Consider the following 14,884-nt stretch of genomic DNA (forward strand, 5'->3'; position numbering starts at 1 on the left):
CTACCTACCAACCAACCAATCAAACAATCTGTTTAATACGGGGCCCAAGATCTCATTTGTTTCTTTTTCGCTTGTTCCAAGAGACCCTATCCCATGTGTTTAATTACTATATCAGCCAACCAACCAACCAACCAATCAAATAATTAATTAATCAATCAATCAATCATGTTTCGGAGAGGAAAGACCGTTAACAATTGTTTTTAAAACAATTGATTTATATTTTGTAATGAGTTTCGTATTAGAAATACATAATGTATTATTGAAAGTAAGTAACTAAGGTTTTGATTGATGTAGAACATTAATCAAGGGGATGCCTGGTATATTTAAATAAGATAGCATCCACTCTACGGCAAAAACCAAAAGACATCAAATCATAATTCCATGACAAAAAAAACTACACCAAAAAACTGTAAAAAATTGAATCGTTGGTTTGAAGGTATAATCGGATAGATCACAAAAATCGACTCGAATATACATGTTTTCGGTTACCTTATCAGTGTTTCAGTTCATAATATAGACACACGTGATAATTATTTTTAGGTTATTATGTCATTATAAACCTGTGCCTTTTTTAGTGTGACTATGCATATTTTTTTTAGGTAAATACAATGTTTAAAGCCAGACATGAAGTATTCAAATGCAGGAGACGATGTTAATTTAGAGATAACTGTATTGTATTTGAAGCTTTGTCCATCGGTAGTTTTACTGTCGCAAATTTAGTTTACCTGGCGACGCAAATTTTAAAATTTGTTTTCCTCAGAATGTATGTGCTTTCTATGCAAATCTTCACCTATCAAGCTAAAGTTGTATGAACGGAGTGAAAATATTTTCACATTTTTGCAATTTCAGTTGCCGGATACTGGCTCTTACATTACAATGTCTTTCATCAAGACGTACAGTGGCCGGTAGTAGAATGTAAACAGACATAATTTCATTAATCTGTAGTTTAAAAGTTAGATCTTTTAGTCCGGGAAACATCATTCATTCATCAGTTGCAACTGGCTTTGAACTAGCTGTCTGTAACTGCGAGTACACTTAGATCGTTACTTTTTGTATAATGTCTTTTATATAAATTAGACAGTTGGTTTTCCTGTTTTAATGGTTTTACACTAGTCATTTTTGGGGCCCTTTATAGCTTGCTGTTCGGTGTGAGCCAAGGCTCCGTGTTGAAGGCCGTACTTTGACCTATAATGGTTTACTTTTATAAATTTTGACTTGGATGGAGAGTTGTCTCATTGGCACTGATACCACATCTTCTTATATCTATTTTGTTATTGTTTTGTGGTTTTGTCGATCTAATGAGTCAAGTCATGTTTAACTGATTTTTACAAACTTTTCTATACTTGGTGCAAATTCGGGCGCTTGTACATTTTGCAGTTCGAATGGCGACCTCGAGGTTCCTATTTTACAAATTGAAAATAACCCTTTATAGATTTGGTGCTTCCGAAGTTATTTTGGATTTATTTTCAGTTAAGAACGCTCAAACTCCAACAATTAAAAGCTAAGAATGTATATGTACCTGAATGCGATAGGAACTATATATGATCGGACCTAAGGGAGCTGCCATTTGATTTTTATGGGGTGGGGGTGGGGGGGGGGGGGGGGGGGGGGGGGGGGACTAGGATGAAAAATTTTGACCTGCATTTTTTTTAGTTGTAATCTCTGTCCTGCCTTTTTATTTTTCACTCTATTCGGTCCTGCCTTTTTTTTTTTGTAGTTTATCCTGACTTTTTTTTCACATAAATTGTCATCCTGCCTTTATTTTTTTGCAAAGCGTCTCATCCTGCCTTTTTTATTTCTCAAAACTCCTGTCCTGCCTATTTTTTTCAAATTTCATCCTATCCCCCCCCCCCCCCCCCCCCCCCCCCCCTAAAAATCAAATGGTAGCTCCCTGAAAATAATACAAAATCAATAATAGGCAGGTGGCTAGAGAGGGGATTTTTAGTCGAAAAGTCTAAAAAGCCAAAACAGTCGTAGTTATTCTTTACAGTTTCCTGCAACTTTACATGAGTTAAAATGATCAAGGATTTAACATTCCGTCTTGCGAGAAAAAAATGGCATTACAATTATTATCACTTTCATTCCTACAGCAATAAAGCGTTTAACACTTAGTATTAACACCATTCACTGTTTAAAGATGAAATTGTAAAATGTTGATCCGTATAATCAATTTTATTTCATAACTGATATATTTCGACATATTCAAAATAATGTTATATGTTATAAACAATAATTTGTATTTTCGTAAGCGTGATGTTTATTGTAAATATCTCACACCATGTTTCTTTATTCAATATTTCTTACGAATCACTACCAATGCTCACAAAGTCGCTTTCAGTAAGGAAACTTGTGTTGATATTTGCATAAGTACAGGTAACTGAATTTGCAAATTGCACCATTCGAGATTCTTTCCACCACGCGTCTGTTTTCACGTTATATGAATACAAATCTTTGCTTTCTACTGTTCTTGTAGGTTTATTTCTTCGAATAAACTGACGTATTCCACCACACACATATATTTTGTTGCCAATTGAAGTAACGGCCGTTACCTTTCTTTCATCCGGAAAATCAGTGCCGTGTCGCCATCGATTTGTGTTGACATCGAATATCTGAATGACAACTGCATACGAGCTTCTGGTGACGCCACCTACCAGATAGATCTCGTTATTTATTGTAATAGCAGAATGCTCGTATCTTGGGTTTACCAACTTAGTGTCAATAATATACCATGTCTCAGTTTTTATATCGTATCGCATAACCATATCAGACATTTCATCTAATACGTCTTTTCCACCGAAGATGTAAACACCGCCATCAGCAACTGTAGAAGCGTGATGGTAAAGCTTAAGTGGCATTGGCTGAAGTAATTTCCAATAGCCTATATCAACATCGTACATTTCAAAAGAATCTAGAGGACTCCCAGTTGGATAAACTGTTTTCCCACCAGAAACAAATAAACAGTTTTCATGGCAGCATGCGGAGAATGCACATCTTGCTGTTACCAAATTGTCGCACGCTGTCCATACTGACAATCTTTGGTCATATTTATATACATTTCGCATTGCTTCGCCTGATTCGGAAAATCTGTAGTTGTCATGAAAAATACCACCTATGAAGTATACGTCGTTTTCTTGCACAGTTACGATTTTGAAATAGTCAATTCTATATTTCAAATCAAACGTTGGATGATGCTTAAGACCGAAGTAATTCTTTCCTGTTTCCGGGTCATATGCTGTACAGGACCGCTCATGCTCTCCGTTTGAGCCTCCAGAAAACACAATTAAATCTCTACACAACATTCCCGATCTTTTTGTAGTTATATGTGTACCAATAAGCTCATTTTGTATTTGTGACGTTGATGAAGTATTGTAAGCTGAATGTAGAAATTCATCAATAATACTAAGACAGAAAGGATTTCCTTTGACTAATTCGTTGTTTATAATGCTATCATTCAAAAATTGTTCGGTAATAAGAGGAAGCCTCACCAAATGAAATAACCTTGGAAAAATAGATTTTCTAGAGCCTATATCAAATTTCACCCAGTTGCATATTACTGTAAAAATAAAATCCTCCGTTTTTACGTAAATATCGTCTGATTGTAAAATTTCCTCAAAGGATTTTGAGTCAATTTCAAGAAAATGGTCAGTAGTTGATATTTCAGTAAAATGTTGCAGAATAAAATTTTTGCAAGCATCCTGTAGCTTTTTACAATGATGATAGAGGGCAAAACTATACATTCCCACGCAATTAGAACAGTGAAGTTGTCCATTCATGTACTCCACACAACAATCAACAACATCCAATAACTCAAACATATTTGAAGCCATGAAAATGTCCTGCGCATTGTCCGGACCTATGTCAATAACACCAGAGTACATAAAGTTCAAAATACACTCCACTGCTTCAGCGGTGACATCGTACAATGCAATATTTTCTTGTGTTGTCTCTTGTACGTTACTCGTAAACATAGCCCTGAAAGAAGAAGCAACCAGTGAATCACAAACGCATATTTCACACAACACCAATGATATATTTTTAGAGAAAAGAGTGGTTAAGAATAAAATAACTAGAGGCCCTAAAGAGCCCCATGTCGCTCACCTAGATCTATGTGTATTTTCAACAATTGCTACTTTCCAACATTGAAGATTAGAATATGTTTCATGACCAAGATTTATTTTTTGTTGATCTTGTAATTCTGATTTTTTTCTATTCTTCAGTTTCTGTCTATCTTCTATAGTTTTTGCCCCAAATACAATAATAGGTAAACAATCGTCTTTCAAGGGCAATAACTTTTATAAGAAGAGGACTTAAATTTCGGCTTTATTGTCCTATTTGGAGATCTTGTCTTATTGACCTTACAGTATAAATCTCTTTACCTTCTATAGATTTTTTCCAACATATTAAAAAGGGAAAACAATCATCATTTAAGGGCAAAAACTCCTATAAGCAGTCGACTGACAAGTTCTGCCACGTTATATTTGCAGGTCTTGTCTTGCTAATAATTTAAGTTGTTAACAATTTTTCTTTATCTACTACAATTTTTGCCCAATATGCAAAACATGGGTAAAATCATCTTTAAAAGGCAATAATTCCTATAAGGAGACAACCATCGATTTCTGCCAACTTGAAAATTTGTAGATCTTGTCATGTTGATCTGTTTTGCTTTAAACAGTTTTATTTATCTACTGCATTTTTTTGGCCAATATTTTTGGGGAAAATCGTTATTGAGGTGACACAAACTCCTATAAGGAGTCGACAGCCAATATCGACCATGTTGCCAAAATTATAGATCGTGTCCTGCTGATCATTTTGCTATTTAAGCTTCTCTTTTTATATGAAAGTGTCCAAGCTAATAAGCAAAAAACGCAAAAAAATGGTAAAAATCGTCATTTCAGGACAATTACTTTTAAATGGAGTCTTGACAGTGTTAGCGTAAATAGATAGTAGGTAGATGCCACCGTCTAAAAATTGCCGCCCAGTCATAGTCTCTTTATATATTGCAGTTTTCAAGATTATAGACAAAACTTGCATTTTATTCCCTATGTTCTATTTATAGCCATGTTAGTTGGTAGGCGGGATCACCGCAGTAGTTTCAGAGAAGAAGATTTATGTAAAGTTAACGAACGACAGACGACGACGGAAGCAAAGTGACGAGAATAGCTCACTTGACACTATTGGAATAAATCGCAAATCGCTTTTTTATAGTTTGAAGCTAGACTTTAATGCATATTTTATTTTTCTGACTTGAACTTCTGTTCAAATTATATACTGAACCGTTCATTTCACAAGATTCCGACTCCTTGTTCTTTTTATGACGTTGCTTTATGGAACTCTGTATGAATTAAAGCCAACGATATATGAGTGTTGGACTAAATGGTTTCATATCAGTATGCAAACTACTTTAAGCCTAAAGGGTTTGTTGATTGTGCTGTGTGGACGCATTAGAATGTTTCCACATGCCTGTCGTGTATACGCTTTTATCTTACCTCCTATACACTTCTAGGAATATCATTGGTTAAAAGCGAACACTTGGCGACCGTGTATATTTAATATTTGGTCAGTGGGCGTGTTTGATTTTGATACACGGTTAGTAGCAGTATTACGTACTCTTACAAAAACAACATGGCTTTGAAGTAAAATTTGAAACATTTCGCCCAGACAATAGATGAAGAAATTGGTGATAAACGATTGAAAGTAAATGCAGAAAACACATTAAAATCTAACAAATTGTTATTGCTGGCTTTTTTTTTGTGTGTAGACCAATGGAAGTATGTTCTTAATATAATGAAGACTTGAACACTAGTTTAAATTCCACAAATTAATGTAGTCAGTAAGACAAATTCGTTACACAGTGTGTTAGTGATATAATACGATATATACGGGGTTAGTAAATTCCATATGGGGCGAGAGAGCGAGCGGAATTTACTGACCCCGTATAAATCGTATTGGGTCACTAGCACACTGTGTAATTAATGATATCTTGCAGTTAGGGTTTTTTCTTGTATTTAGATTGCTATACGTCATGGATTTTGTGCTCATTGTTGAAGGTCGTACGGTAATCTGTAGTTGCCAACTTCTACGTCATTTGGTCTCTGATAGAGAATTGTCTATTTGCAATCATACCACATCTTTTTTTTATATATTTTCAGTTGCTTTCAACTTTTTCTTTTTCGATGAATATTTCAGTTACTGCGAACAACCTTTGATGCGTGATTTTGTTATTATTGCTTGGTTTCTACATTGTGTTTTATAACTATTACACCTCTATTTTAAAGTTAAGTGCTTTTTCTACTGATTTGTATTGTACCGTTCTTTAGTCATCTGATCGATATTAAAAGGGGGCGAGTTGAGTTCTAAAAGAGCTATTTTAACCCCGGTACATGTTTATATGTCTGTACCAATTTCAGGAACTTCATGCTACTTGTTACTTGGTATTGTTGGCAGATTTTTGATAGTATATCTGTATCATTTATTCACAATTTTTTATACTGACATATATAAAGATATGTTTGGTTGTTTATGTCGTTGTGTTCCTATCTCCTTGTACATGTAGTGTACGCTAAGTCTCCATTAATTTATATAAATCAGATCCCAACATTTTTGTTGTGAGAACCACGGGCAGATATACATCAGATCAGCTATTACCTTTTACGAACAGACAGTAATAATTTAAAAAAAGCAGAGCATTTTCAAGTCTTTGTTATTATGAATAATTAAAAGAAATATTTCAATTGTTATTCTCTTTCGATGACAATGGGAATATTCACCGATCTTTGACTACCTTTGGTGAGTCTTGTACGGTCGGTAGTCTGCGTCCATATTCCGAAACAAGGGTAACGTCGTCTTTGCTACGCTACATTGACAGTTTAGCAAAGCAAAATGGTGTCTAACCATCAATGTGTATAGTTTCATTGTCAATGAACAAAATGCAAATGATAGTAGATATGGCTGACTGGACTGGTCCATTAAACTTATAATGATAAATATATACCGAAAGTAAGGACTGCTAGCTGCCAACACATTTCTGTTGCATGGAAATGTTCGATTATCTACAATAAGCATGACGTCAGTAAGTGTCCGGTCTTGATAAAGCTGCAATAATCCTTTCAGTAGACTTTCTTGGTGGTCTCGTTTTCTTTCTAATTTAGACTTCGCCATATTCCATAAACTGTCATAATACAGAACAATAGCACAAGATCAATTGCAAAATATAGAATTTCGAACACTGGACAAATCAACATGCTTAAATCCTATTTACCTAAATTTTCTAGAAATTCCAGATCAGCACTGATTTGCTGATTTCGTGTTGAGGTGGTATTGAAAATTTAAATTCACAACAATTGAACAAGCAGTTTATCAAAATGGTGGTTTCATCAAGATACATTTTATAAAGAAATACAAAATCAAATTTTGCTTGGAAACGTATGTTACAATCTAAATAAATAAGATAGGTCTTATACATCAAAACTCGAATGCTCATTTTTTTTGATAACCCAGACCATTTAACAAATTTTAAATCTTAAAATAGTGAACATGATAGGATTAAAATATAAAATCACAATCATGTTCACAGTTTCGAGTTTTAAGTTTGTTTTCTTTAAAACAAAAGAAATTGACAAATAATAACTGAGATGCCTCTTAAAATGCGGAGATTGTAATAATTATTTTCATTGTAGTTTTTGTAAAAAGCTTGTATGTGAAATGTCATATATATTTTATATACTTCTAGGCCATTAGAAACAATTGATTTTTTCCAATTTTCCATAAATCAAATCAAATTAAATCAAGAAAGTCCGTTAAAAAATTGTAAAGGTTCCACGGAACTCTGTGTCTCGCCTGCGATTGTTGCTGTCAGTGTAAAAAAGTAAAGTTGACTGCAAAAAAGACCAAGTCCGTTGTAAGTAATGGAATGGAATGTAGGATCGCTATGTCGCAGGCTGAACAATAAACCAAGGTTCAATAATAACTTGCATATTTGTTTCATTCCAAGTTGAAGTGCACATCATTTTTATTTCAGTAACACTGGATTCCTAAGTCTTCAAACTTGGACTTATACATGACGATTGGTCCTAGCTTCATTTGAGAGATTTTGAATGACAAACCAATACCAGAGTTACAATATTATTAAAATCCTTTGCAATACGAAGTAAAAGTAAAATAATAAAAAAAAACGAACTCCAAGGAAAATTCAAAACGGCAAGTCCCTTATCAAATAGCAAAATCAAAAGCTCAAACACATCAAACGAATGGAAAACAACTGTCATATTCCTGACTTGGTACAGACATTTCCTATGGTTTTATAGCTAGCTAAATCTCTCACTTGTATGACAGTCGCATACAATTCCTCTACATTGACAACAATGTGTGAGCAAAACAAATAAACATAATAGGTAAAAATGTCAAAAATTGGGATAAGAAAAAGAGCTTTAGACATACTAGATTTATAAATTGTTATTTTCATGTTCTAGCTTTGGGTCGATACCTTGCATACTTCTCTTAAACCCTCCGTTGATAAATTTAGAACTTATTAGGTTCCTTCTCCCTCAGGCAAAGTTTACCTTATTGGTATTTGGATATTCTTTTATGACGTTTTGTTCGTTTAGCTCATAGTGTATTCCAATACTTATACATCCTTGGCTTTCAAATATTTTGGGTTTAAACCTGCCTGATAGAGGTTAATCCAGAAAAGTACTTCGGACGCACGAAATTGATAACGTGTTGTTTTTAATTTTTCCAGCACTTGGTCGACACAGCTGCTTGCGGATTGCTAATCCCCGAGAGTTTCGTCATCTCAGTATTCAGTATTTCGGTACTGTCATGATTTATAATAATATACTGTTCGTAAATTATCCGTTGATAAATTTAGAAATTGTTTAGAAACTAAGTTCAAACTTTCTCAGGCAAAGTTGAAAAAAGAGGGACGAAAGATACCAGAGGGACAGTCTAACTCATAGATCGAAAACAAACTGACAACGCCATGGCCAAAAATAAAAAGACAAACAGACAAATAATAGTACAGATGACACAACATAGAAAACCAAAGACTAAGCAACACGAACCCCACCAAAAACTGGGGGTGATCTCAGGTGCTCCGGAAGGGTAAGCAGATCCTGCTCCACATGTGGCACCTTGCAGGGATTTTGCTTTTCTTTTTTTGACCCTTTTGGTTGTTTACCTCCTGACGTATTCAATAACTTTTACATTCTTCCCTTTCAAAATTTTAGGGATTGAACATACCTATTGATGGGTAAATCCAGAAAAGCGTTTCGGAGGCAACAAGTTATCACGTTTGTTTGGGGGGGGGAGCATGTATTTTTTTTCTCACTGGACAAACATAACTTTTACAACTTAATCAAAAACAAATTATTATTTTTAATAGCATACAGAGACCAATCAAAATAGTCTGGTAGATTATTGAAATAAGTTTGGCATGAAAGAGGAGGAGTCTCAAATCAAATTCCGTCTTTTTTTAATTGTTATTTTTTTTTTCTATTATTAATGACAGATATCATGTCATTTCAAACTTAATTTCAACCTTTAGAATGTCAGTTTGTTTTCGACTTATGAGTTTGAATGTTCCTTTGGTATCTTTCGCCTCTCTTTTATGTCTTCATTGTCTGAATGCTATTATGAATTGACTATTTATTATCCTGTAAACGTGGAAATTTGTTTCTTCGGGTTGAAAATATACTGTCTTGTCGTTTCTGGTCAAAACATACTAAAAGGAAAAGCGAAGTGAGTTGAAAAATCATGTGTGTTTTACCCGTAAAACCAGAATCTACCCGAATGAAACAACTTTATCCTCATTACTCGATTAGACATAAACCTTTTTTTTTAAATACCAAACAGCTGTAACAAGGAGCCTCTAGCCTTTGTTAGTCTTGTATTATTTTTAATTTTAGTTTCTTGTGTACAATTTGGAGTTTAGTATGGCGTTCATTATCACTGAACTAGTATATATATTTGTTTAGGGGCCAGCTGAAGGACGCCTCCGGGTGCGGGAATTTCTCGCTGCATTGAAGACCTGTTGGTGACCTGCTGTTGTCTGTTCTATGGTCGGGTTGTTGTCTCTTTGACACATTCCCCATTTCCATTCTCAATTTTAAAGAAATATAAATACAGAATAAACATATAATCAAACTTAACATGGTGCGCTGAACTTCTTGGATCGTTAGAAAGGCAATTCGTATATTAAAATATACTTTTCACTTTTTGGTCTTTTGGAAAATGTTGTTTGTGCTGTATTTAGACCCCTCTACCAAGAAATTTGTTTTACATGCACACGTATAAAAATTGCGGTTTTTATTTAACGCAATCATAGGTTTGAACGTTGTTTTCAATTAAGACTTGTTTATATATATATATATGTATATATATATAAGTACGTCTGAACAAGTGACAACTCTACAACAGATTTATCCATCGGATCACCAGCAGTGATGGTGATACATGGCTGTGTACATTCTGTATATACAACTCGTCTAAACATCAGCCCAACAATGTTAGATCTGTAAATTTGCTTTCGCAAATTTTTAGTTTTTCCCGCGAAAGCAAATTAACAGATCTAACATTGTTGGGCTGATGTTTAGACGAGTTGTATATATGTATATATATATATATATGACATAAAGGGAAAAAAGTAGTATTACATTTTCCAGGCTTTAGGTTGGATTTTCATGTACCCAAGGCAGGTGAAGGAAGTCAAACTAGGAGCGCTGTGATTGGATGTAAGGGTACACTTTATTGTTTTATTTTATACAAATATATCATGCTTACAAGGGGTATTTGCCAAAAATACCGGTTGAGAGGTACACATTTCCAGAGCCGTTAGGCGAGGGAAATTTGTTTACCTCGAAACCGGTATTTTTGGCAAATACCCCTTGTCAGCATGACATAATTGTTTAATTCCACCGAATGTCCTTTGTATTCATCTTGACCATAGAATTGACCTCAAAACCGGTATTTCTGAAAAATACCCCTTGTAAGCATCATATAATTGTTTAATTCCACCAAATGCTCTTTGTATCCATCTTGACCTCCGAATTTTTATTGTTATCAGGTTCTGCTTGACTGTTTAATTTTTGTTACTTGTATATGTATAAATGGTAATCAGTCGTAACGTGTTTCTCACTGTCCAATAATCTTGTTTTTAAACTAAACTGTAAATAGCCTGGTTGCAAATTTTAATTGTATAACATAATGGATTTTTTGTGCGACAAATTAAATGACAAAACCAATTACAAAGCCAGACAACAATTGTGACTTAATCAGGTAAAACAACTAAATGGGTGACAGACTCAAATGACACAAAATCCTACCACAAAATGTGATATAAGATGAAGAATAGCAAAAAAAAAATTGCCATTTAAAATTTAAAATTTAAAAAATTGGCAATATCTTCAATGTATATGCTGGGGGTACATCTTGAAATTTCTGTTGGATATAAGTACTCATACCTAATAGTCAGGATGAAGAACAACAATAAAAGATAAATTCATGACTTTCTTTCCATGTTTTTATGAGTAAATTCATGATGCAAAAAGACAAAAATTCGGACATGAAGATTCAACTTTTAGATTTTGATTCATATTTTGACACTTGGGCACTATAAAACAAATCATAATATATGTTTGATAATTGATATTAAATATTCCAAAAAAATATCAACAAATCAAAATATATGTAACGAGTCAGTAACTTATAAATGTAAAATTTAAAAGTCCAACATTAAACTTTTGAATTAATAAAACTTTCGATCAATACCGTAAGTCAACAGACGTCTTAATTTTTATGGCTGAACCATATTAATTGTAACACTGCAGTTGTGAAACATTAAACTAGATCCTGTTGAACTAGGTGCAACTTTAGAGTCAATTTTCACCTGTTGATCTGTGTTTGGAATATTCGTGATATCGGATAACGGATGAAGCTCCACTTCACTCTGCACAATTTCATCAATTATTTGATCAGTTTGTGAAGCGGAAGGAACCAATTCATCCTCCGTTACACTGTTGTCGAATTCAACATTGCTTGCTTGAACAGTCAGATTTTCACTATGAGTTTCAGTTACATTAGTAAATTCAGGCACAAATTTAGACATTTCTCGTTTTTGTTTGTTTGTTGTGTCACGGCAATAAGATTTGATACTTTCCTCACTACGGTGGCCAGATATAGTGATAATATGACGTCCTTCAAATCCTGCTTCATTCAAAAGAGTAATGCAAGTTGCAAGAATACAATGGTTACTATAGACTTTGGACAAACTGGCAGCTTTAGAAATAGAAGCCATCATATCACCAAGTGTGTTTTTACCTAAAGGCTTGTTTTGAAGCCAACTATTACTATCCTCATAAAAGTCATCCTTAGCTCTCTAATAGCAATAGAGCAGAACAATTTGGGTTTCTTTTCTCTAAATATTTAACAGAGGATGCCAGTGGGCACATAGCAGTTTTTGTTTCATACATCCTACCACCTTCGGGTTCAAATTCCTCAGTTTGGTCACCCTGATGATTTTTAGTTAACTCTGATGTAACTTTACATACGTAGCGCTTACCCGAATCATCAGTCTGAATGTCAAAATCAGACTCTTTAAGGTTTCTCAAGTTTTCCTGTCCCCTACGACAAAAATACAAAATGATTTCAAAGAACACCTTGCTAAGAAGTCCAGTAGGTATGTTTGGATTAAATACACGAGGATGAGTGTAAAGTTTGACTATATCACCTTTCTGAATACTGGGTTTGTGTTGGATCTTTCCCTTTCCTTCTTGCCTTAATTTTTTACACATGGCTTTGAATGCATCGTTGGCATTGTTGAACGTAGAATCTGCAATGATATCAAAAGTTTTACTAACTGGCGGATTTCTAAGAAACCTATTCAAGCTCTGACGAAAAACTAAAAAACTACTACGGGTATAAAGTTCTCCGTTGTGGCGACGCAAGTTTATATAAAATCCTTTCAAAAGTGTACACAGTTCTGACACCGGCAACTTTTCAAATTCAACATCACGTTTCTTTGCCAAACAAAAATCCCGTAACAATTTTACAGCAAATTTTGTGGACTTAGCAGTGTTTTTAGAGTGAATGTTTGTCAGAAGATCATTTACTTCCTCCTCAGAAGCATCTGCAAAGCGATTTTCAACTTGTTTGGCTGACGCGTCGTCTGCAATGTCAACCATCTTGTGTATTTGTACTTATCGATTTCTCAACGAAAAGTTTAGAGGTCTTTGAAAGTCGTGTTATTTTTAGATAAGGTATTTTCCATCTGCCATGGTATTTGCTAGCAAATACCCCGGCACATGGAATTCCCTAATGACAAATTCACCGGTAGAGCAAAAAAATCTCAATACATAGAAAATTGGTGAAAAATACCATGCCTCTCATCCAATCAAAAGACAGCATTAATACATAAGGTGGAATTAATTTATGAATAACTGCAGTGTGTATATTAACAATATAAAATTTGGTACCCATTGAAATATTTTCTTGACAACTATTCGAAAAGGCTTCCAAGTTTTTATAAATTTGATGTAAAATGACGGTGGGCATGGATACCTTAAGAAGCTCCGTTCGAAGATGGTCATAATACTATTTGACTTCAATTTGTAAAACAGAATAATAAAATTCTAATATCACACATAACTGTTTGCCCAAGTTTTATTATAAAAAGTGGTAAGTTTAGAAAATGTTAGTATTGTCACCTATGGAAGAAAAAATACTACCGTGTTCCCTATATGATACCACAGACCGAAATGGGACACACGAATGAAAGTCAATTCATCAAAATATTTTAATTTACAATTTTAGGCTGTAGCAGAAGTTTGAATAAAGAAGTTATCTTATTTATATATCTGTTTCTGATTTTTTTTATGAAGATGACTTAAAAGAAACCTTACCTCACAGTTACGTCCTCTGTGTGAATGCTTTAGTTGTTTACTGCGAACTATAGATATTGTTGTTGTTATATATCATGTATATGTAAGACCAATATATAATTCTAAATGAAATTTTATTTACAAGAATTTAAGATAGTGAACTACATAGATTAATTTTCAAATTTTTTTTTAAAGACTACATTGCAATTATAAGAAACAAATCGCATCTTAAACTGTATTTAACTGATTAATTTAAGACTCATTCTAGGTTGTCCCCATAAAGTACCTCTACTGATGTGTGCGTGCATACACATATAAATACCAATAACGACAGACACATAAACATACGACTATAATTATCATTCCTCACTATGCACTGATGATGTTGATTTTGGCACTTATCATCTAACATATTACTAAACAATTCATCGAACTATATACATATTTTACCTGGATCATAGGCGATTGGACATTGCCCCTTTTAAATTTCATTCATATTTTTTCTATTTTACTCTAATTGTAGTGCTGAATTATTTCCCTTATCTGCAAAAATAAAATTAATGGAAAAAATGTATTAAAAAAATACCAAATATAAACATAAATTCAAAAAGGGGGAAGTCCATAAAAACTGACAAAATCAAGCGTAGACGTTTTCAACCAACGGAACGAATGGAAAATAACTGTCATATTCCGGACTTGGTACAGGCATCTTCCGAAGAAAATGGTGGGTTAAACCTGGTTTTATAGCTATCTTAACTGCGTGCAAATTAAATAAACGAGTCGATATCCTACTACTGATACTAATTACTTATAGTGGTAAGGGAACATACATGTGATTACAGAGGTCCGTAAGGGTTTGGAATCATGCCCAAGGTCGGCAATTTCAGAAATATCCCAATTTGACGATTGTCGTCCCATTTCGTCACCTGTAGGACCATAAGATGCCGAGAGGTGTAGTTTGCTATAGCCTGCATAGACAGTAAAACCTCCTTTAGTGAACACACCAATCCAAA

General features: G+C 34.0%; 1 protein-coding gene across 1 annotated transcript; it reads right to left on the reverse strand.

The window, feature by feature from the left end:
• Positions 1-2,163: 2,163 nt before the first annotated feature.
• On the reverse strand, positions 2,164-13,954 carry LOC127730007 (kelch-like protein 41). Its single transcript, XM_052238034.1, has 3 exons — positions 13,893-13,954; positions 6,992-7,168; positions 2,164-3,972 (listed from the first exon to the last, which is right to left on the reverse strand). Exons 2-3 carry the CDS (start codon positions 7,156-7,158, stop codon positions 2,301-2,303), a joined length of 1,839 nt encoding a protein of 612 aa, XP_052093994.1. The 5' UTR covers positions 7,159-7,168; positions 13,893-13,954; the 3' UTR covers positions 2,164-2,300.
• Positions 13,955-14,884: the final 930 nt, after the last annotated feature.

The sequence above is a fragment of the Mytilus californianus genome, unplaced genomic scaffold (genome assembly GCF_021869535.1).
Source record: "Mytilus californianus isolate M0D057914Y unplaced genomic scaffold, xbMytCali1.0.p SCAF_2, whole genome shotgun sequence".
In the NCBI taxonomy this organism is placed as follows: domain Eukaryota; kingdom Metazoa; phylum Mollusca; class Bivalvia; order Mytilida; family Mytilidae; genus Mytilus; species Mytilus californianus.

Bases quoted from the DNA above. Each gene is read 5' to 3' on its own strand.
- LOC127730007 (XM_052238034.1), bottom strand. From the start codon at position 7,158: ATGGCGAAGTCTAAATTAGAAAGAAAACGAGACCACCAAGAAAGTCTA. The intron at 3,973-6,991 runs GTATATATTTAT...TTCTTCTTTCAG, and splicing joins GCTAGCAGTCCTTACTTTCG to GGCTATGTTTACGAGTAACG.